The sequence below is a fragment of the Sinocyclocheilus anshuiensis genome, unplaced genomic scaffold (genome assembly GCF_001515605.1).
Source record: "Sinocyclocheilus anshuiensis isolate Anshui unplaced genomic scaffold, SAMN03320099.WGS_v1.1 scaffold26, whole genome shotgun sequence".
NCBI lineage: Eukaryota > Metazoa > Chordata > Actinopteri > Cypriniformes > Cyprinidae > Sinocyclocheilus > Sinocyclocheilus anshuiensis.
This window is the reverse complement of record NW_015544143.1, coordinates 929148-950306: the sequence shown is the minus strand read 5'-3', so window position 1 is coordinate 950306 and position 21159 is coordinate 929148. Positions and strand designations below refer to the sequence as shown.

The window sequence follows — 21159 nt, the reverse complement described above, 5'->3', positions numbered from 1 at the left end:
TTAAGTTCAGCTCATGAAAAATGGGGGCAAAAACAAAAGTGTTGCATTTATAATTTTGTTCAGTGTAAATATATACTGTATATATAACTAGTGTAGTTGCTTGTAGTGCAGCTAAATACTTTTTAAAAGAGTACTTTAACCATTTTAAATTATATGTCACAGTTTAAAGTAGCTTTCCCAGCACTGTTGTTTGCATTACCTGAATATCATTGTGTGGGTTCCAGTCAGAGTCATATATGATCACAGTGTCTGCGGTTGCCAGATTGATACCCAATCCTCCAGCACGTGTGGACAGCAGAAAACAGAACTGTTTCACTGCCGGAATCCTCACCGTTAAAGCGATCAATGGCCTCCTGTCGCAGTCCCCCTGTGATGCCCCCATCAATACGCTCGTATTTATATCCTTCAAACTCCAGGAAGTCCTCTAGCAGATCTAGCATCTTTGTCATCTGAGAGAGGGATCAACAGTGCAGGATGAGACATAAAAAGGAAGATAACAGTGGTATCCAACAAAGGGACAAATGGCAGCGTTAAGCAAAATGTTAAGCAAACTCAGCTTGCCAGCTCATGCTTAATTCCATCTATGCAAAAAACAACAACAAGAGGGGACAGAAACATGGTCCTCCTCTTTAATCAAGCTTAAAGAACTTAAGAAACATACGACATGCCATAACATTAATATGTTTGTTTATTTTCAAGCACTTAGGAAATAAAAGGGTGGCAAAATGAAGGCACGTCGAGACATCCTCCCTTTACCTGTGCCATTCATCAAATTAATGGATGCAGTGATTCCACAGGCAATTTAAAATGGGAGGGAAAAGAGTCTAAGGACTAAACAATAATGCGGAGATAAATATAGGCCCCGCCTTTTCATTTGTCAACTCCATTTAAAAGATGAATGAGCTCCGCTCCTATTTTCTATTCACAGTTTACCATCTAATTAATCTTCCACTGAAATAAAGGCAAGACCGCCATGTATTTAAGTTTTTTTTGTAATGTTATTCACAGGGTATTCTAAGCTCTAAAAGAGGGAATAAGTACCACACACTATACCTGAGAGAAGATGAGAACCCTGTGCCCTTCATCTTTCAGTTTTTTGAGCATCTTCTGAAGCAGGGTGAGTTTTCCTGAGGATTTCACCAGGAGGTTGCCATCATAAGAACCATTGGGTAAGACCGGAGCTTCCTGTATATATAAAAATGAAAACATACAAAAGACTTGACAAATGTTAATAAAAAAACCATAAACCATATTATAAATCATTCAAAAGTTTGGGGTTGGTAAGATTTTTAAATGATTTTGAAAGGCGTCTGACACTCACCAAAGCTGCATTTATTTGAGCAAAAATACAGGACACACAGTAATACTGTGAAATATTAATACAATTTAAATTTACAGTTTTCTCTTTCAATTATTTTTTTATATATATAATTTATTCCTGTGATGGATTTTCAGAATCATTACTCCAGTCTTCAGTGTCACATGATCCTTCAGAAATCATTCTAATATTCTCATTTGGTGCTCCTAAAACATTTCTTTTTTTTATCAATGTTGAAAACAGTTGTGATGCTTTATTTTTAGGGGAAACATTTTTTTCAGGATTCTTTGATAAATAGAAGGTTTAAATGAACAGCATTTATTTGAAATAGAAATATTTTGTAACTTTTGCCTTTGATCAGTTTAATCAAAGTATTTAAGTATTTATATTTTAAAAAATAAATGTTTTGTTACAAGACACATCTGTAGCAACCATTAAAACAGCTCAGAAAATAAGAACAGTGCTCGGCACCAAAATGCAAGGGTTTTGTGGGTGATTGGCATGGCATAGCTATTGCTATTGTCTATGTATTGTAGTTTTTAGCTCAATAGAATATGATTACTTGAGTGTTTTGGGTTCAAATCACTCCAGTGTCTATAATATTCTGGTTCCTAGATATGGCTAAGGTCCCTCCAGTGTAAGCATGGAATTGTTTCATAATCCACCAAGTGAAGTCTATTCATGCAGGAAAGCACATCTCTTTAAGCCACTTCATTTGAGGTATCATTCACGTCCATAATTTTGAAAAACCCTTAACTCCAAGTATAAGCAATAGTAAAAGTGGTGCTTGCCTTAGCAGGCATCATTAATAGTCAGCAGGCAATGTTTCTAAGAGTAAACAACTTCAATATCACAGAACATTTTGTCCTTGAACATGAGAATGTAAGATAAGGCCGATATTATGCATCAAATTCGCTGCAAGCATAAGAAACAATACACTCCTGACAAAAGTTTTTAAATAGCTCTTATAAAACAGAAAATGTATTGCCATTACATGTGCTAACAATAAAGCACTGCAGTGATATAAACGGGGGGCGTCATAAATCTTTCCTTGAATTCTGTACCTTTGACTGGTTATTCTTCAGTCGGTGGGCTTCATCCACAACCAAACAGGCCCAGGTAACGGAGCCAAGTATTGCCTGATCAATGGTGATCAGTTCATATGACGTCAGCAGAACATGAAACTTTATCGGTGTGTCCTTCTGTGATGAAAAACTCTGATCAGAAACAAGGCACCTCTAAATGAAACCTTTCAGAAACTAGGATCCTTTTTAAATTGTTTGGATGTTGAAATATGTAATCAGGTACCAGTGAGAGGATGATGTAAATCAGCTTTGGTTTGGTGCAAAATATTGTTTTTTGGATGGGACACGGTATAATGCATCAAAATGTTGACGCTAGTCCACCGCACTCTCTTACCTTCATGCGGAAAACCTTGCGACCCAATTTGACTTCCTCGAAGGTAAATTCATTCTCGCGTATGACAGCCCTGCTTTCTTTGTCCCCTGTATAAGTCACAACATAGAAATCTGGAGCCCACATCTCAAACTCTCTCTCCCAATTGATGATGGTGGAGAGTGGCGCACTGACCAGAAATGGCCCTTTGGAGTGACCCTGAAACAAGCAACTCAGTTACACTCTGTTCCCTTCCTCTCTCAAATGCATTTGAAAAAGATCAGTTGGTGCCCAGACCTCTTTGTAAAGTGAGTACAGGAATACTATAGTCTGCACAGTCTTGCCAAGCCCCATTTCATCAGCCAAGATTGTGTCGGTTCCTTGGGCCCAAGAGAATCGCAACCAGTTCAGGCCTTCCAGCTGGTATGGGTGCAAAGTTCCCCCTGTGTCATCAATGTACCATTGCTGCTGTTCAAACTTGATGGTGGGCTATGACCAATGGCACATAAATAAGAGAGAATGATACTGAGATTCAGTCTACGCAAATAACTGAAAAAGTGTAAATTCATAAAGCAAGATAAATTCAGGCATAAATTCATGAAGTAAAATAGTAATCGCACTCACATCCACAACCGGAGTGTCTGGTGGAGGTTCTCTCCTCTTTACTTCCTCTTTGAGTCTCTTTCCCTTTCTGAACAGCAGGGGGTGATGGCTTTCACCGAGCACCATATTCCTGGTAAAATCAGAGTCAGTGAGTGTATGGCACTTTTCACACACTTTGTGTGACAAATTTCTTAATATTCTTCATTTATTCATTTTAGTCACAAATCAATTTTTTCAGTTATTTTTTTCTTTCTATTTTGAAAACTATTAGGATGCTAGCATGAATCTAGGAAAAAGTTAAGTCTTAAATTGTCACATATATTGTCTTTCAACAATTACATAAAACTGATATATAGTTCACTGTATAAAAAAAGAAAAATATATTTGTAATGTAATTTTAGTAATTCTTTTCTAATCTAATTACAAATAACAAAATTACTATTACAATATTACGCATATTAATAATCGAAACATTAAAAAATACTATGAAATACTACTTGGACACTTTCTAGAGCATGATAGGAAAACAAGTCCAAATTAATTAATTGTAGTTATATGCATTTTTTATTTGTTTTTAATATTAATAATTTAAGATTTGTATTTACTATTTTTCATTAATATTTTTAATTTATGGTAAATAGGTTTATAAATAACTATTAACCAACATTTAGTCCCAAACTAGCAAATAACTAGAGAGGCAGCTTAATTTAGAAACCCTGTTACCCATTCTGGAAAAGTTTTAGTTTTATTTTAGAAATGCTGTATTTAATTTGGATGCTTGTTTGTTGTCTATTGCTAAAAATGTAGTGCAGGGTTGCAGAAATCGCAGGCCTTATATGAAATTAATAAAAAATGATAAAAAATAAAACCTTTAGCATGAACTTCTGAGGATAATGATCAACATTTTTACTGACCATTTAAAAATTAATTTATTAAGAGCTTCAGGCGCTACATTATTTAATACCCTCTTCATGGAAAGCTCTGTATGTGTGTTTGCGTTCATTTAAATCCACATTAAATTTAAATGACATGGCTTACCTGTGGTCCCAGTAGGCTTGTTTAAAGCTGTCATAATCTGGGATGTGGAAGTCATCAGCCTCCCAGGTGCACTGATCGTATGGCAGATCTCTCCACTTAATCAGGTAGTGTACATCTCCATCCTTATCAAAACTTCAACATACACAACACAGTCTTAAGGCATATAATTATACAATAATTTACTGCATGAAAAGCATGTTGTCTGAAGTATAGCATTAGCACTACTAACTGTGGCCCATGTACCTGTGGTTGAGGATCCGATGAATGATCATCCACTCCGGCTTTATGCCGTAACGGTAAAATCGTTCCTCCATGGCTGCATACTGAGGGTCTTTGCTCCTCCTCTTCTCACTGTTAAGCTCCTCCTCCCCGGAGCCATAGTCATACGGTGGCGGTTCATCCATGTCGTTCTTACGCTGGTAGTTACGGTACATTACCGTGTGATATAGCTCCAACTGCATCAAGGGAAAGAACCGAAACTTAATCAGAGATACAGGAACAAGCCAAAAAAGCATGCATGATTTAATTAATGTCTTTGCTGAGGAAATGTGGGAGTCCCACCTGTAGTTCGCTGACCCAGGAGCAGTGCCAGTAGGACAGCCCAGCCCATTTCACAAACAATTGCCTCTCTGGACGACCCTTCATCTGCATTTTGGCCAAACCGTCCACCTTCTCTCCATCTTCCCCAAGAGGAACCTCAGGTGGTAGAGGAGGATCGCCCCACACCCAGTGCAGAATCTTCTGGACTTTCCCTTTTAGTGGTGGACACTAGGGGAAATATGGATGATAGATGATGAACAGTGCTCAAATGTTCAAAACAACATATGCTTTTACTTGTGCTTTTAAGGTTGGATTTCAGGCAGACTTATAATAATTTTTATTTTTTAAATGTCATGAACAACTATAGTTCAACTATAATTGTCCTTTTTTTGTGAAGCTGTACTAACAGACCTAAATAAAACGATCGTGCTCAGTAAGATGTTTTTTTTATGTGTGTGTGTGTGTGTTTGAGGGAGAAATTAATACCTTTATTCAGAAATGATGCATTCAATTGATCAAAATTGTCTAAATCCTGATAAAAATCATCATGCATGATGGTTTACACAAAAACATTTAGCAGCACAACCGATTTCATAAGAAATGTTTGAGCACTAAAACAGCATATTAGAATGATTTCTGAAGAATCATGTGACACTGAAGACTGGAATAATGATGCTGAAAATTCAGCTTCGCCATCCCAGGAATAAATTACACTTTATAATATATTAAAATAGAAAACAGTTCTTTTAAATTGTAATAATATTCCACAATACTATTTTACTGTATTTTTATTTAAATAATGCAGCCTTGATGAGCATTAAGGATTTCTTTCAAAAGCCAAGTCTAATTTTCAGCTATTTCAGAGACTCTTGAGAATGATTTTAACTGAACTGATCCATACAGACGTTTCTCACCATGCATCGTGGACACAGCCATTCTCCATTGGGAATTTCAGGAAGCGGTGGGTTGAGACAGTGGATGTGGTAGGAGGAAGGGCAGGTGTCACAGCACAGCAGCTCTCCTCCATCCTTACACACTCTGCAGAACTCCATGTGGTCATCTTCCTCCTCACCAGCAACCTCATCTTCGTCCTCTTCATCATCTTTGGCCTCCCACTGAATACCTTCTTTTTCCTGAGAGATGAGGCAATAAACTGTCAGTCTGAATAGCACAGCTTCTGTGGCCTTGAATGTATTAGAATGCATTTCTTTGCATGTATATGCTTGTTGTGAAGCAGGGAGGGATTTCCTCACACAGTGGGGGCAGCTCCATTTGCCCTCAGGGGCTTTCTCCAGTTCTGGATCCAGACACACCAGGTGATATGCTCTGGGACAGGTGTCACATAGAATGATCTCTCCTCCCTGCTGACAAACCTCACAGTAGTCTTGATGGTCTGTCTCGTAGCCGTCTCCATCCTCTCCTACTTTAACAATAGAGTTCAAAGAGAAACCTAAATAGTTTATGGAACAGAAGTACTGTGCAATTTCAAATACATAATATTTCACAATTTTAACAACAATATTTCAATGTAACAACACTTTAATTCTGTTAACAAGACTTACACTACCGTTCAAAGAATCAGCATCTGTACGATTTTTTTTAATACATGTATTTAGCAAGAACACATTAAACTTATCAAAAGTGTCAGTATAGACATTTATAATGTTACAAAAAAAAGTTGTTGTTTGTTTCCTGAGCAGTAAATCAGTATATTAGAATGATCTCTGAAGGATCATATGACACTGAAGACTGGCGTTATAGCTATATTTATATAGAATGGCAAGCTCTCTCTCTCTCTCTCTCTATATATATATATATATAGGCAGTGTATTTAACAACAACAATAATAATAATAAATTCACTTTTTCTTTTTTTCCGTCCTCGGCGGGTCGACTTCTTGGGTGCCGCTGAAGTATCTGAGCGTACAGAGGCACTGTGAATGCTGATGTCATCAAAGTCTGAAAAGTCATCCAGGAAATCCTCCTCACTCTGAGAAATAAGGCATTAAAACAGTTAAACCATTCACTAAAATTAGGTCATACTCCTCAAACTGGATGATTTCATGTGACAGTTTATGCAAAAGGCACAATAAGTCTTCATCAAAAATGAAAAGGTCATAACATGGAAAACAACTTTAGAAAGAACCTAATAAAACTGGGAGGAACCAGAACACTTGGGAAGAATATCTATACAAATGATCCATGAATTGTTCTGGGAAGTGGAAAACCTAAAAAATTCTCTCTCAATTGAATAGCTAAGGGGAATCTTGCCATGTGATACAGGTTAAGCCCTAGAAAGATTTCAGTGAAAGCGCATTCTCACCGAAGAGCCTTTTTTCCTTTTTCCACCCTGGCCTGCTTTCGATTTGGACTTCTTCGGTTTCCCTTTCTTTTTTGTTTCTTTCACTGGCTTACTTTTTTTCTTAGCGCCAGGCCCTGCAATGCAGTCCAGATGAGATAAACAAAACAGCAACTTTTTTTTTTGTGAGATCTGAGAACAATACTCCATTCTTCAGACATACATATAACACATTTTACATTTGCAAATCTGTTTTTTTTTTTTGTAAACACATATGCGCACTTAATATTTTGATGTTAAAGTACTTCATATAAAATCCAGGGTCAACTATAAATAAGCTATTCATAGGATAAAATTACACAGTTGACTTTTAAGTTTCAAAGTTACACTAAAGCAATCGTGTGAGTGAAAAACCAAACACATTTAAATAAAGAATTGCCAACAGCCAATCATTAATCATGTTACATATGTAAACAATGTAAAAGCCTCCACTAACTGCTTTGGAAATCTGACCCTAAATATAAACCCCTATATAACATCAACAAAAAGAACATTAAATTACCCTTTCCCTCTTTGGTTTTGGCTTTTTTGATTGGCCCAGATGGTGAGATCTGTTGGATACTTCTAATACAGATGGGCGGAGCCACATTGACAGTTTCCACGGCAGCAGCCACCGCAGCCGCTACAGCAGTTGCAGAGGTGCCTTTGAAAGGGTTGTTCGCGCTGAACTCTCTCCATTTCGCTCCGAGCACCGTCATCATTTTTGACATGGGGATCTTGGGGTTCTTTTTGGCAATGAGGGGCCTGTCCACAAAAAAAAATAGCAAAGAAAAAACTATTCTTAGACAATGAAGTTGAAATTTGTGTGGCAAATTTTATAAGAGGCCATGCATTGTGGTGATTTTACCTCAAGTACTGGATGTTCTCAGGCACGATGAATCAGAAATCGGAAGTATATACTAAAAGAGTGTCTATCAAATTAAATATTATGCTGGTTACAGTAGACATGCATGGTGTGGGTCAGACAGTACATCTTGTTTCAATGCCTATTATTAGAAAACCTGTCACCATAATGTCATTACTTCATACAGGTATTAGCATTTGCCAGAAGGAATGTTTTAAAATAGAACAAGACATCTTGACAGCAGGGCATTAGAACGTCCATGCAGAAGGAAAACTGAAATCCTACCTAAGAAACTGGCTGAAGGCTTTGTAGTTGGTGATGGTTTTATAGTCGTCCTCTGAGAAGGCATACTGCACATCTTCGAGACCCCACTCTTGCATCAGCTGACTGGATGACTTTGGTTCCTGGTGTCACATGAGAAACCGTTATTCATTTATTCTCATGGCTAATAGAGCATAATAGAGCATTTCTACTATTAAGTGAGAACCTTCATGTTTCCATCATCGTCATCATCGTCGTCCTCATCATCGTCTTTCTTTCGCTGTTTAGTTTTCCTCTCCTTCTTCTCCTTGGGCTTCTTCTTTTTCTTCTTCAGGGTGCTGTAGGTGCTGCTCTCACTCCCTGACCTGTGACCATGATCCTCTCTGTCTGACATGTCATCTAGCCCACTAGGAAGCCCCTGTGAGTACAGGCGGAGACGTTACAGAAAAAGAAGAGGAACACTCATAAAAATTAATGGGAGAAATTTTAACGCTCAATAAGGCGACTGTAGGAATGATAGTCCAGCCATTCAGTAAAGAGCCAATCTCCTTTTTGGTGGAATCTGAACATACACATTAGCTGGACCCAACTGAAAAATATTTTTTTAGTTTTTAGTGTGATTTTAGCATAATTTATGATACCATTATTGTCAGATTTTTTTTGATGATTTGATGTTATTGAAACTTTATCTTAACAAGCAGTTTTACAAATTTTCCCATTCACAGTAGCCAGTGTTTCATATTTATTATCATAATGATAACCAAAACCGATGTTTCATAATACCACATTTTTTAAATATATTTCTCATGACAGCATAAAAGATCTTTAACATTGTGTTTTGCGCCATTGCTTTAGCAAAGCATCTGCCAATCGAGCTAAAACCAATATTGCGATATAGGTTAGTACGCTTAACAAACCACAAAATAGTGCAACTGAAGTCTGATGCGTTGCATGTTTCAGAGTGAAGAGCAGCACTGTGTTCATTTACCCTCAAGCGGCTCACGATGTGTGCTGTTTAACATGCATTTGGGAAAACAATGTGTGCCAGTGATGCTTTATTTTTACATTGTCCAGCCCGGGGTCGTCACATGTGGTTGCCGCAAGCCCGCCCACGCCGCTCACTCTAGCCCACCATGTGTGACGCTGTGTTTCGTTGTGAAAGCGAAACTACTTTGTTTGGCCTTCCAAAAGAGGACACGACTAGAAATCAGTGGTTAAGTTGTATTTACAACACTGTTCCAGAACAGTTCAACCAAAATATTCCGATGTGTCCAGCGCATTTTATGGAGGATGAGGACTGTTTTCTGATCCTATAAGTCATTATAATCCGTAATTATGTCCCCACTAGATGCAACAAATACCTTATTTATAATGGGTTTTAATATTTTTGTCTCGTCACTCCTGCCGGGACAAAATGTTTTTTGAACCTTAAACCGCATAAACACATTTCATTACACCTGTCACGAATCCTGTCCATGGACTTCCGTTCAATCACAACCAGAGGTCACCCTTCTATTACATTGACTCTCGCACTACACAAACTGTTGCATGTCATCCCGGACTACATATCCCATCATCCATTGCACTGGCTTGAAGGCTATATTCAAGAGTATCTGGATATTGCATGTTATTCTGATCTGCCAGATTGTGTACTGAGACTTTTTTTGTGATGGAGTAAATGAACCTTTAAAGTCACGATTAACCCGTGAGGGTCCCCGTTCTTCTCTAAGCTATTTTTTGGATTTTGCTCTGCTGTGTGTCAACTCCGTGTTCACGGTTGGTGTTGCGGAGAAACATGACACAGAGTCCGCTTGTGTAATGATGGCCGCACTAGAGCACGCTCACAAAATGGTGGCGACAGCGGAGCCTGATCGTAAAATGGCGGACACAACAGTGCCCCGTTATGTCACACTTGATCTTCATGAATCAAGTCAAGTCACAGTTGATTGTCATGAGTCATTCGTTCGCCGATCGATGACCCACGCTTGTCCTAGGATTACTCTTTGTCTTGCCTGTGTTGTACCTGTTTACCATTGTTTGACACATGCCTGTTATGACCACGTCTCTTAAATAAAAGCATGCAGATGGATCCGCACGTCTCACGTCTCTGTCGCCCAATAACAGCTTTACAACTATAGGACAGGTAAACACATTTCATTACACCAAATACACAAAATAATGTTCTTTTTAGCAACATCATATGACCCCTTTAACATTTTTGTGGACAGATGATTACAGCATTTCACTGGATTTTTCAGTGGAACGTTTCCTTTCAGTTTTCCTTGCAGTTATTGTAATACAACTGTACTGTAAAATAAAACTTATTATTATTATTAATTATAATGTTTACTATTATTTTTAACAATAATAATAATGTTATGTAACTAATACTATACTAATTTCCCTATTCATAGCAGCTATACTGTATGTGCATGCTTGCGTCTACATAGAAAAAAAAGCCTGGAGGTGTTACCTATATGGTCACCAAGTGAACTGACTTGTCCTAAAGAGACTTTTGTGCAAGCTAATCAAAAATAGCGGTATAAACTTATAGTGGACAATTTAAGTGTTCAGGAGCACAGAAATCTTGCCTCTGCCAAAATATGACTTTAGTACTTGTAGGAGGTATTAAACAGAGATCCTCCTAATTGGTAAAGACCCCACATCCACAGACTTTAATTAAAAACAGGCTTTTACTATGGCGTAACTATTGATAAATGCAAAATCAACTCCACATTTTCAATAAAGAAAAAAAAAACTGATCATTATGACACTATGATTATTAGTAACATCTGGAAGCAGAGAAAACCAATCAAAATGATCATACTGCTAAGGAACACACATTTCAGTGGGTGAATTACTAGGGTAGGCCAGCACTGCCGCAGAGCGCACAAGCTCCACCAGCAGCCGTTCTGAGTTGCCATGGAAACCAAACTGTGCAGTGTTGGGAGTGGAGGGGGGGTGTAGGGGGAGCTCTCTCACTGCAGCAGCCAATGGAACAGCGCCATCCAATCAGATGCATTTGCATAACGAGCTTGTAATGAAGAGTCCCCATGGTTGCAGTGCCTGTGTTCTAGGGCCCGTCTAGACAAATCTCAATCACGTACATGGGGGAGGGAGAAAGTGAGAGAGGAAGGAGAGAGAGTGAAAAAGGAGGGGTGCTCATGCAAAAGGCAAAGACTAGAACTACTAAAGAGCTTAACAGCTGGAGCTGAAAGGTCTCCCAAAATCCAAGCCACAATTTTCTGACAATGTACCTCAAAAGGAAAAAAAAAAAGATCCAATGTAAATAATGTGTCACAAAGAGGTATTCAGGCTGACACCATCCCTATAGAAAATGTAGTATTTAAAGGAAGAGTTTGTCTAAAAATTAAAATTCTTTCATTTACTCACCTTCATGTTGTTTGAAACCTGTTTGAGTTTCTTCTGTGGAACATGAAAAAGAAATTTCAAGCAGATTATCGATTTTTCAGAAATAAGCTATAATTGGTTATTTTGTCTTGTGACTATTCACAACACATTTAAATGTTAAATCAAACTGAATGCAAATTAGTTTTGTGACCTATGGTGGATGGGAAGACTTTCAACAAGTTATTAAAATTTCAAGCTTTTCCACACGCTTAGTTATTGTATTGCTTTACAAGTTGGAAAATAGCAAATGAGTTAAATGAATAAAATAAAAATTGTTTATTAATTAATCTGTATTATTTTCCTGTAAAAATATCTAAACATAAAACAACATATTTTCAGAGTCATATCCTATTATAAGTAATATCATAGTAATAAGTAATATCATATTAGACAATATGTTTTCAGAGAAAATATCTTAAATTAAGCTTTTCTTCATGCCTTTTTTTAAATAAGATCTCATTAGTTATTGTTTGTTAATGCATTAACTAACAATGCATTTGTAACTATGATTAATAAATGCTTTAGAAGTATTTCTATTGTTAATTTAACATAACTTATTTTAAAATTTTACCTTTTTTCTTCTAAACATAAAACTAACCAAATGTATTTAGGTTTATGCTTCTGCTATTAACATTTTAATATCTTTTGACTGACATTTCAATATTTTTGTCTAGAAAACAACACAATAATTCTAATACTACAATTTTATAAACTTTTAAGACAATTTTTGCAGTGTATATCTATGCTACTTTTGTGTCCTTTTTGGAGCTTGACAGCCCCAGTTAACTTATTCACTTTTTTGTAGTATGGAGTATGGAGAAAAAAAGCAGTGTGAACACTCTGCCGCAGAAGAAAGTTGGTCATTTGGGTTTGGAACGACATGAGAGTAAGAAAATTATGAAAGTATGCCTTTAAATACTGCATTTTCTGTGGAAAAAGAACTGCATTATAGTGTCAGACATCTTTGGGATCTTTTTCCCCAAAAACATCCTCATCTTCAACAAAAATGCTCATCGGTACAAATGAAATGTCACTTATCATTGTTTACATCTGACAAAGCATCAATTCTCACTCTCCCGTTACAATCCCTAGACTCTCCACAGTCTATCAGGCTCCGGCGCAGGTGGCCGGCTTTGGCAAGCTGAGCTGTTAGACTTGCGGACAGCAGAAGGGCAGGCGGCGGTTTTGACCTGCATTGATTTGAGCCCGTGTCTGACACGGCACTGCAGAGAGAGCATGACTGACGCCAAGCAGGGCTCTTAGCTGCTGAGGGGAGACCTCTCTGCCCTCTCCACGGCACATTTACCACTGCTGAGAAGAAGGGAGGGTTGAGAGAAAGACTGAATCTGTCCAAGGAGGCAGATAAAGCGAGGGAGGGCTAGGGAGGAGAAAAAGAGGAATCCCTCTCATTATCTCAAAGGCAAATACAGTCAGCTGGGGGGACTGTGACCGACTGACCTGGTAAATGTTTTATCTCTCGCCAAGGCGCAGAGAGAGAGCTGACTAGAAAAAGGCTGATCGGTAAAAAATACGACAAAATACCCCGAGGTCAGGCAAGTTGTTTCATACTGATCATTCAACCTGGCCTTTCTTATGAGTGCTGTGATGTGATGTAGGCTGAACGCAGATCAGGGCGCTACTTGTTGTATGGATGGTCTAATGTCAGCCTAACTTTTCTGGGAGGGAGCCATGAAATTGTTTTTAATAGGACAGTCCCCATTTTTGGTGTCTGTCTTCTGTGGAACACAAAAGAAGATATTATAAAACATAAGTTTTTTTATTCATACAATGAAAATCAATGGGGTTCAGTGTTGTTTTGGACCCCAATGTATGGACAGTTGTACAACATCGTAAGTTTCAGCCATGATAAGTTGAGCAAACAAGTAGTATCTGACTGAACTTTAGACCATTCTGAACTATTTGAACTTGACCTGCCCAGGTTTTCACATCATAAATGTGGTTACCTCACAGGTGACACATTTACAGTAACTGATCATGACACTCAAAAACCAAAACAACTAGGATGCTATAAATACAAGAAATGCTGATTTAGCCTAACAACATGAAAATAACTTGCATTCTGATGATGTCATAACAACATCTGTTTCATCCATGCTTCAATCAGTTAGATAACATTTAAAAGGTTACCTCCTTTTTCTTCTTTTTCTTAACTTTGGGCTCCTTTCCCTCCATTATCTTGCTGGGTTTCTTCTTCTTATGCTGTTTAACCGAATCATCCTCAGAGAAAAATCTCTCTAAGGGTGACAGGGGGACACTCCTCTGACGTTCACCTTCCTCATCCTCATCTGAGAAAAAACACAAGAGGTTCACACTTATGAGATTCATGCATACATCGCATCACCCCCATCTATTTATCCATATATTCATCCATCCATCCTGTTGTTTAATCTCTGTCGATCTATCCATTATGTTTTCTCTATCTGTCGATCTATACAACCCATTCTCATGAGAAAACGTAACTATTTTATGATTTCGTATGATCTATCTATCTATCTATCTATCTATCTATCTATCTATCTTTCTATCTGTCTGTCTGTCTGTCTGTCTGTCTGTCTGTCTGTCTGTCTGTCTGTCTGTCTGTGAAGGGTTTGCCTGCGTAGTGGAGGCTCCTTCACTCCATTAGAGTAAAAGCAAAGATTTTCTGAAAGGGGAGTGAAAGGAGAGAGGTGAGGTCTCTGCCACCTACTGAACTGTGAACCTCTCACTGTAAACAAAAAACTACTGTCTGGCAGCACATATTCACTGTAACACTTCAATGATGCCATGCTGTCAAAAAGAAGAAAAAAAAAGACATCAGGAAGGCATCGTCTGGAACCGGAACTCCTGCCGCCTGTCTATCGTCAGCTCAGACGGTGGGCCATGAAATATGCATTGCGTGTGGTGGAGTCAATCAGCTAAGGCCCTGTCCCGCAGCCCACCACGCCTCGTGGGAGCTGCCGGATGAGGGGCTTTCCCAGCCTCTTGGATGCTATCCTCGAAATCCACTTAACCTTCATTTAGCTGCCACTGTTTGAGGACTTCAGCTCCGGTGAGAGCAGCCCCTGCACGGTTCAAGCCTTGCTTGCAGCCCTATAGGGCATTTTGGGTATTTACTCATGTAAAATACAAAGCTTCCCATCTCTCTTTCAGCCGCTGGGAGGTTTTTTCTTATTTCAATCTTCTGCCGCACATAAACAGAGCAGTTGCCTGCGAGATGACGGATATTTAGGGCAGTGCGTCTGCAATGCATCTCACAGGGAGGCTCTTTCATGTCGGCAGAATATGTCTGCTGCCTGCCAGGCGCATCAAGCACACATCTCGTCTTCATTCATATCTCACTTACAGTCGTGGTGATGCAACAGAGCACTCTTGAAGTGAGGATATCGAAAAAAGCGAGGTTTTACATTGTCAACTTACTTTTAAGCATTTTGGATTATGTCATTGTGAAAAATCATATTTTTATTCACTATATGAATACTGAGGGGTTGAAGTGCATATCTTTTTCAGTGTTAAGGTACATAATGCAAGGTACATATAAATAAGGTATAATTCTGTTGCACTCTGGTGAAAATTCATATTTGTATTCAATATATGCATACTAAGCTGAAGTGTATATTTTTTCAATGTGAAGACACTTTATCCAATTCCAATTTAATATGCTAAGAAAATAATGAATAATCAATCATCTGTAGCCTGATTTCCCCAAAACTGTAGCTCTATTTTTGCATCCCGGACAGTCACGTTTTGTGCCATGTTCCCAAGCAAACAGAGCCTCGGCCAGGAACCGCCAGGTGTTTAAAAGCTGTGCTGTTGCCATTCGCTGCTGGTAGCGGGGCTGAAAATGTCACGACTGCAGCCACACATTTGTGTGTCAGCTAAGCATGGACATTGGGGTAACTTTGACCTTGCAACAAGGGCTGGGTCAGTGCCGCACTCCATTAGAGATGGGATTCACGGCCGGTCTCGCTGTTAAGAAGAGGAACATTTACAGGAAAACGCATTAGCTGTCTGACAGACTGTGTATGTTAATAGTGCCCCCACCGTTAATGTGATGAGACAGCATGGTTGGAACTCCCCCTCATTGAGACCTTCAAGTTTTATAGGCCGTATCTTTACTTTCTGAAGACTATATCCATTCTCTAAGTCCCAAGGCTCATTCACAAACCTTTGCTCTGCTTTGCAAAGCGATATAGTGGCAAAATTTGCAAGTACACAAGCAAAGTAGTCTAAAATTAATGTCCTAATAACCTATAAAACAAGAACAAAGCCACTGCAATTGAGTTTAGATGCTATAATTATTTTATTCCAGCACGCATATTCTACACTGCAGTAATTTGTTGGTAAAATTTGCAAGATGTGGCACACTGTGGAGTCTGATGCAGACACATAGACATAAGTGCGTGATGCAACAATGATTTACATGCATGCACAAACTCTAGCAAAGAGAAAGGAGTGTCAGTTTTCACAGTGCAGCTTCCAAAAATAGCCCCCACCAAACAGAGCTATGAGCAGCTCATGATAATCTTTCAATTTCAAAGATTATGACTATGTAAAAGAAAACCAGACTTCGAATGGAGGAAATAAAGAAGGGGGCAAAAAGCACTCAAATGACTTTGGATCAGCTTCACCCTAATGCATCCTATTCCTAATGAGGATCAACATAAACAGAAACTCTCACAAGCATTGTTGGGGTATGACAGACAAATGAAACAGCACTAACAAGAATGGGGCAGAACATATAAAACCTTTTTCTTTATGACAATGATTTTTTTTTTTTAAATAGGACAGTCCACCCAAAAAATTCTGTCATTATTTACTCACCCTTACATCGTTCAGAACCTGAATAACTTACTGTCTTCTGCAGACACAACATTTTGAAAAATATTTTGAAGACTTTTGTCAATATAGTTCAAGTCAATGAGGTCCAAAACAACATTTTCATTCCATGGGCAAAAATATTTTTCAAAATATATTTTTTTTGTAATCCACAGACAGATAAAGCCTGAATAACTTACTGTCTTCTGCAGACACAACATTTTGAAAAATATTTTGAAGACTTTTGTCAATATAGTTCGTCAATGAGGTCCAAAACAACATTTTCATTCCATGGGCAAAAATATTTTTCAAAATATTTTTTTTTTGTGATCCACAGACAGATAAAGTTGTACAGGTTTCGAACGATGTGAGATTGAGTAAATTACAGCATTTAATTTATGGGTAAACTATCCATTGAATCTGCTATAAATTTTGAGATTGCAAATATTTGGAACTCTGGAGAAAATCAATCTGGCATCTTTCTGGAACCACTCCATCCTTTGTTCCTGATGTGGCACACAAGGAATGTGGACTCAAGTTGCAAAAATTCTAAACTAACTGATTAAAATGTGCATATCTTAACAGAAGCGATGCACATCCATTAACCAAATCTGATGGAGGTGAAATAACATTAAAAACCATGCAATCATCGAGCTCGCCATTGAATTCTTTATCATGTTTCATTCTCTTAGCATTTTTATAAATCATCTGTTTGTCTGTTTATATCTGTGGTTAGAGCATGCTCACTTCATTGCTCCTGGCTGGGGGAGCAGTCATGTGTTCTGCAGTGTTTGGATACGGCAGTGAACCGTCCTGATTGCAAATCTCACTTCGCTGGCCTACAATACAAACTGCATTTTCAAAATACATCCTATTACTTTACTTATGCATGTTAGATTCACAATAATTAATTAAAGATATGCTTTATCGTTCTTAGCAAAGAAGCTAGAGATTAACTGGATTGATTGTATGGAAATTATTACGATGTGGTTCGCAATTAAATAACTTAATAGCTCATTTCACATGTTAAAAATTGGCTATTTATTAATCTCACCAAAACATTCATCAACCACCTCATTATAATTTCAGTAAAGGAATCAGTGAAGGTGTTCTTGCCTACACTGAAAGCAATCAGTGAATGGGACTAAATAGCAACCCAAAATCCTGGCCAGTCCTGCACTGCATAGATTTCTCATTTTTAGCACATGCGGGGGCTTACTGTCTAAACGGAAAGAGCACGCTGGCTCATGAAGTATTTCTCAATTATTAATTCTTCTGCATATTGCACATTATTTCAAACCGTTTGCAGCCCTCAGCAGCATTCATATCAACCACGTAACCGCCTCGTAGAAAAAAAGAAGGTAAAATACGCAACTGGGGTGCAAATGAGATACTCGTGCTCAGGTCGGTCACGTGATTAATTCACGGCTAATTCAGAGGCAGCCTAGACCAGCAAGAAACCATCAATGTATTGATTTTATTGAATTGAGGGCCGTGAATGTATAAAAGGCATGCAGGCAGAACGAAGTCTTAACTACACGGCTTCTCCATTACACCACTGAGAACCCTGCTCTCACAGCCAATGGCTTTTGAGACTAATCTGTCATATAAAAAAAAAAAAAAAAGACTGATGAGTCTTTAAGGGGAAAATTAGATGCACGCCCCTTCACCAACACAGGAAGCGTAAACAGAGTGAAATCATAAGGATACAGTAGTCACCAGCAGCGATTAAGCATAATAATTGTGTTCATATTGCCTGAGAAAGATATATCAAGCATCAACATAAAGTGTCACTTTTCAACAAATATTTTCTGTAAAGCAGCTGTTGCACAAAATAAGAGTTTCATACATTCATTTAAAATACACAAAGGCCCCTCTTTTAGCCAACACAGGAAAAATTTGACTGTAACAGAAAACAAATGTTAAAATTGTAAACCTGCTAATCTGCGGTACAACCACACACAAAATAAATAAATAAAATCACATTATAAATTATTAAAAAATAACTTATAAAGTAAAATTTACTAAATCTCTCATCATTTACAAATACATTTTTAAGGCTACTATAACCGTAAATATGGTTGAATTGACATTTTAAGTAAAAGGTCTTTATTGTCTTTTAATCGTTTTATAAATTAAATCCACAGATTGAAGAAGACAATTTTGATCATCTGTATCAATTTCAGTACATTTTACAGCACCAAACAGATTAATAATAAATTTGTATAATAATAAATTAATAAATAAAAGTTTGTATGTTAACACTATAATGACACAATTAGTTACAGTTAGGAAGCCTAAAATATAAAATCACAAAACCTATAACATCATGACTGTAATTTTTATAGTTAAGTTCTGACAGTCAGTTTTTACGGTAAGTTTAACAAACCTTTTTTTTTTTTTTTAAGATACTATGGAGGCTGTCTTGGCTAAAGTGTGTGCCCCTCAAACAGACCACAGAGGCAGTGGATCATTGTAGCTGATGTTTTCCTGTCACACGTGGCTCTATCAAGCACATACACTACTTTTACAAGACACTGTGACCACAGAGTTGCACTATAACCATCAGCTCTTTAATATCCCTCAGAGAAATGCCATAACACCTTTTTGGGAAACTGATTATTTGTTTAGATCAGTTCTAAACCATGCATAAATCCCATACATACTATTTTTACAAAGAGACTGCAGTATTGCCATGCACCAGACTTTATATTAAAACAGTCCATCAGGTTTAGAAATCATTATGCACAGTGGGTGCAATATCAGAGCACCCCGACTGGAAAAAAAGACAGTGGGTGCATGCATAGCTCATTTATTTGCAAAGAAAAAATGCGCCAACCGGATGATGGAATATGAACAGAGAACGATTTTATCTCAAAGCGAATCGCAGAAAGACGGTCTGCTCTTTAGTCGCGCTTTAGTGACTCAAATACAGTCGGACAGTGCGCCGTTATTTTTGGACGAACAGTGTCCGGTGTGAGTCTGAGAACAGAAGCTACTGAGACTATAATAAATCGCACGCGCGTCAAGCCCCTTTTCCTCCGCATTCAACTAGGCGTAGCAGCGCAGTTGTGAAGGGCAGAACTCTCCCTCCCCTGTGACTCTTTACCCCCTCACCTGGCACGTCGTCCTCAAAATCCATATCGTCTTGCCCCTCATCTTCATTGCTTAGCGATCCGGGCATCTTTACCGCATAACAAGAAAATCACATTCGAGATGCAGGAATAAAGTCCAGAAACTTAACCCTCTGAATGCCCAGATTTTCAGCTTCAGAGGAAACGTCCACTGAAGGTGAGGCTAATTTTATTTTAATATGCTCTCAATAAAATAAAAGATGGCTACCCTGTCTAAAAAAAAAACCCTTTCTCCCTCTTCTCTATCCAAATCCTCCAGTCTGAAAATAAGAAAGACAAAAATGGAACACACATGCCCAGATTGTGACGTCTGGGCGGTTGCCATGGCAATCCATCCCATAGTTTCCCGACACAACTAGTTACTGCTCTTCGCCTGGTCACCGGCTTAACTAGTAGTGAGAGTTTGCGGCGGTCTCGCGGTGGCATTGCCCTTTTCCCGCTGAAGTTCGAGGAATGTGAGGTTATACAGTGAGACATACGGGAGAAAGTTCCCTCACAGTCCCTTTCTGTCAGACGAGGGAAGCGCATAATAGGAGCAGGAAAAATGATTTTTTTTGTCCAACTTTTCTTATTCTTTTACAAATTTAGGTCGGACAAATTATATATCCGAGGTCACGGCTGAACATACATCTTTGACGACTTGGTTTAGAGATGTTTTAAAGGGACTGTTCACTTTTTTAAAAAATTGTCATTTACTCACCCTCACGTAGTTTCAAACCTGTGGCGTGTGTCCCACGGAAGAAAAAGCAGTGTTCACTTTTATTTCATCTTGATATACACAAAGTAAATGGTGACGGGCATTCTGCCTCATTTTGGGTGAACTAAAGCCTTACAAACGAGGTCAGGTTTCTGTTATTTAAACGAAATACCTGTTCCTTTAAAAATTGGGTATAGCGCTGGAAACTTTTCTGCTGGAGATTAATTTAATCTCTCATTAAAAAAAATCCAATCTAATTCTTTCTCGTAAACCTGCTTCAGGTCAACCCGCGAATCACGAGCCGTTGCCAAGGATACGACAGCGAGACGCTCTACGTGATCAAACCAAAGACATTTAAAATAATCTCCAGTACTCATAAACCAACCAAAGCAGGTTTGCTGGTCTCACGGTCTAGTCATGTATGGTTCTGGAGACATTCAGCTGGCCCAAACAGTTGAGCACTAGGAGACTAGCTAAATCCAGCAACCATTTAAGGCTGGTTTTAGATGCTCCAGCAGCATATCACCGATTAAATTAACTCTCTGAACCCTGTGAGTGCACAAACTTTGTTGCTATGGAAATTATTGGTCCTGTCTGACTGGTGATAGATGAATCCTATATGCTTTAGCGCAGTTAAAAAAAAAGACAAAGACTTCGGTTGCTCTAACAGAAAGAAATTGCACAATTATGAATCAAATGGATTTATCTTTCCCTTTTCCTCACAGTAAAAGACGATGTTTCGAAC

The 21159-nt window shown here is 38.3% G+C and overlaps 1 protein-coding gene across 1 annotated transcript in view; it reads right to left on the bottom strand.

The window, feature by feature from the left end:
- The window catches only part of LOC107695042 (chromodomain-helicase-DNA-binding protein 5-like), a 32584-nt gene extending 12678 nt beyond the window's left edge, over nt 1–19906 (bottom strand). Inside the window, 19 exon segments of the mRNA XM_016494822.1 lie at nt 200–328; nt 330–449; nt 1054–1185; nt 2383–2520; nt 2738–2932; nt 3011–3202; nt 3338–3446; nt 4355–4486; nt 4598–4809; nt 4916–5122; nt 5809–6027; nt 6148–6344; nt 6757–6883; nt 7217–7329; nt 7755–7996; nt 8382–8500; nt 8584–8775; nt 13917–14074; nt 19701–19906. Of these exon segments, the coding sequence (XP_016350308.1) occupies nt 200–328; nt 330–449; nt 1054–1185; nt 2383–2520; nt 2738–2932; nt 3011–3202; nt 3338–3446; nt 4355–4486; nt 4598–4809; nt 4916–5122; nt 5809–6027; nt 6148–6344; nt 6757–6883; nt 7217–7329; nt 7755–7996; nt 8382–8500; nt 8584–8775; nt 13917–14074; nt 19701–19767 (3000 nt within the window). The 5' untranslated portion in view covers nt 19768–19906.
- Nucleotides 19907–21159: the final 1253 nt, after the last annotated feature.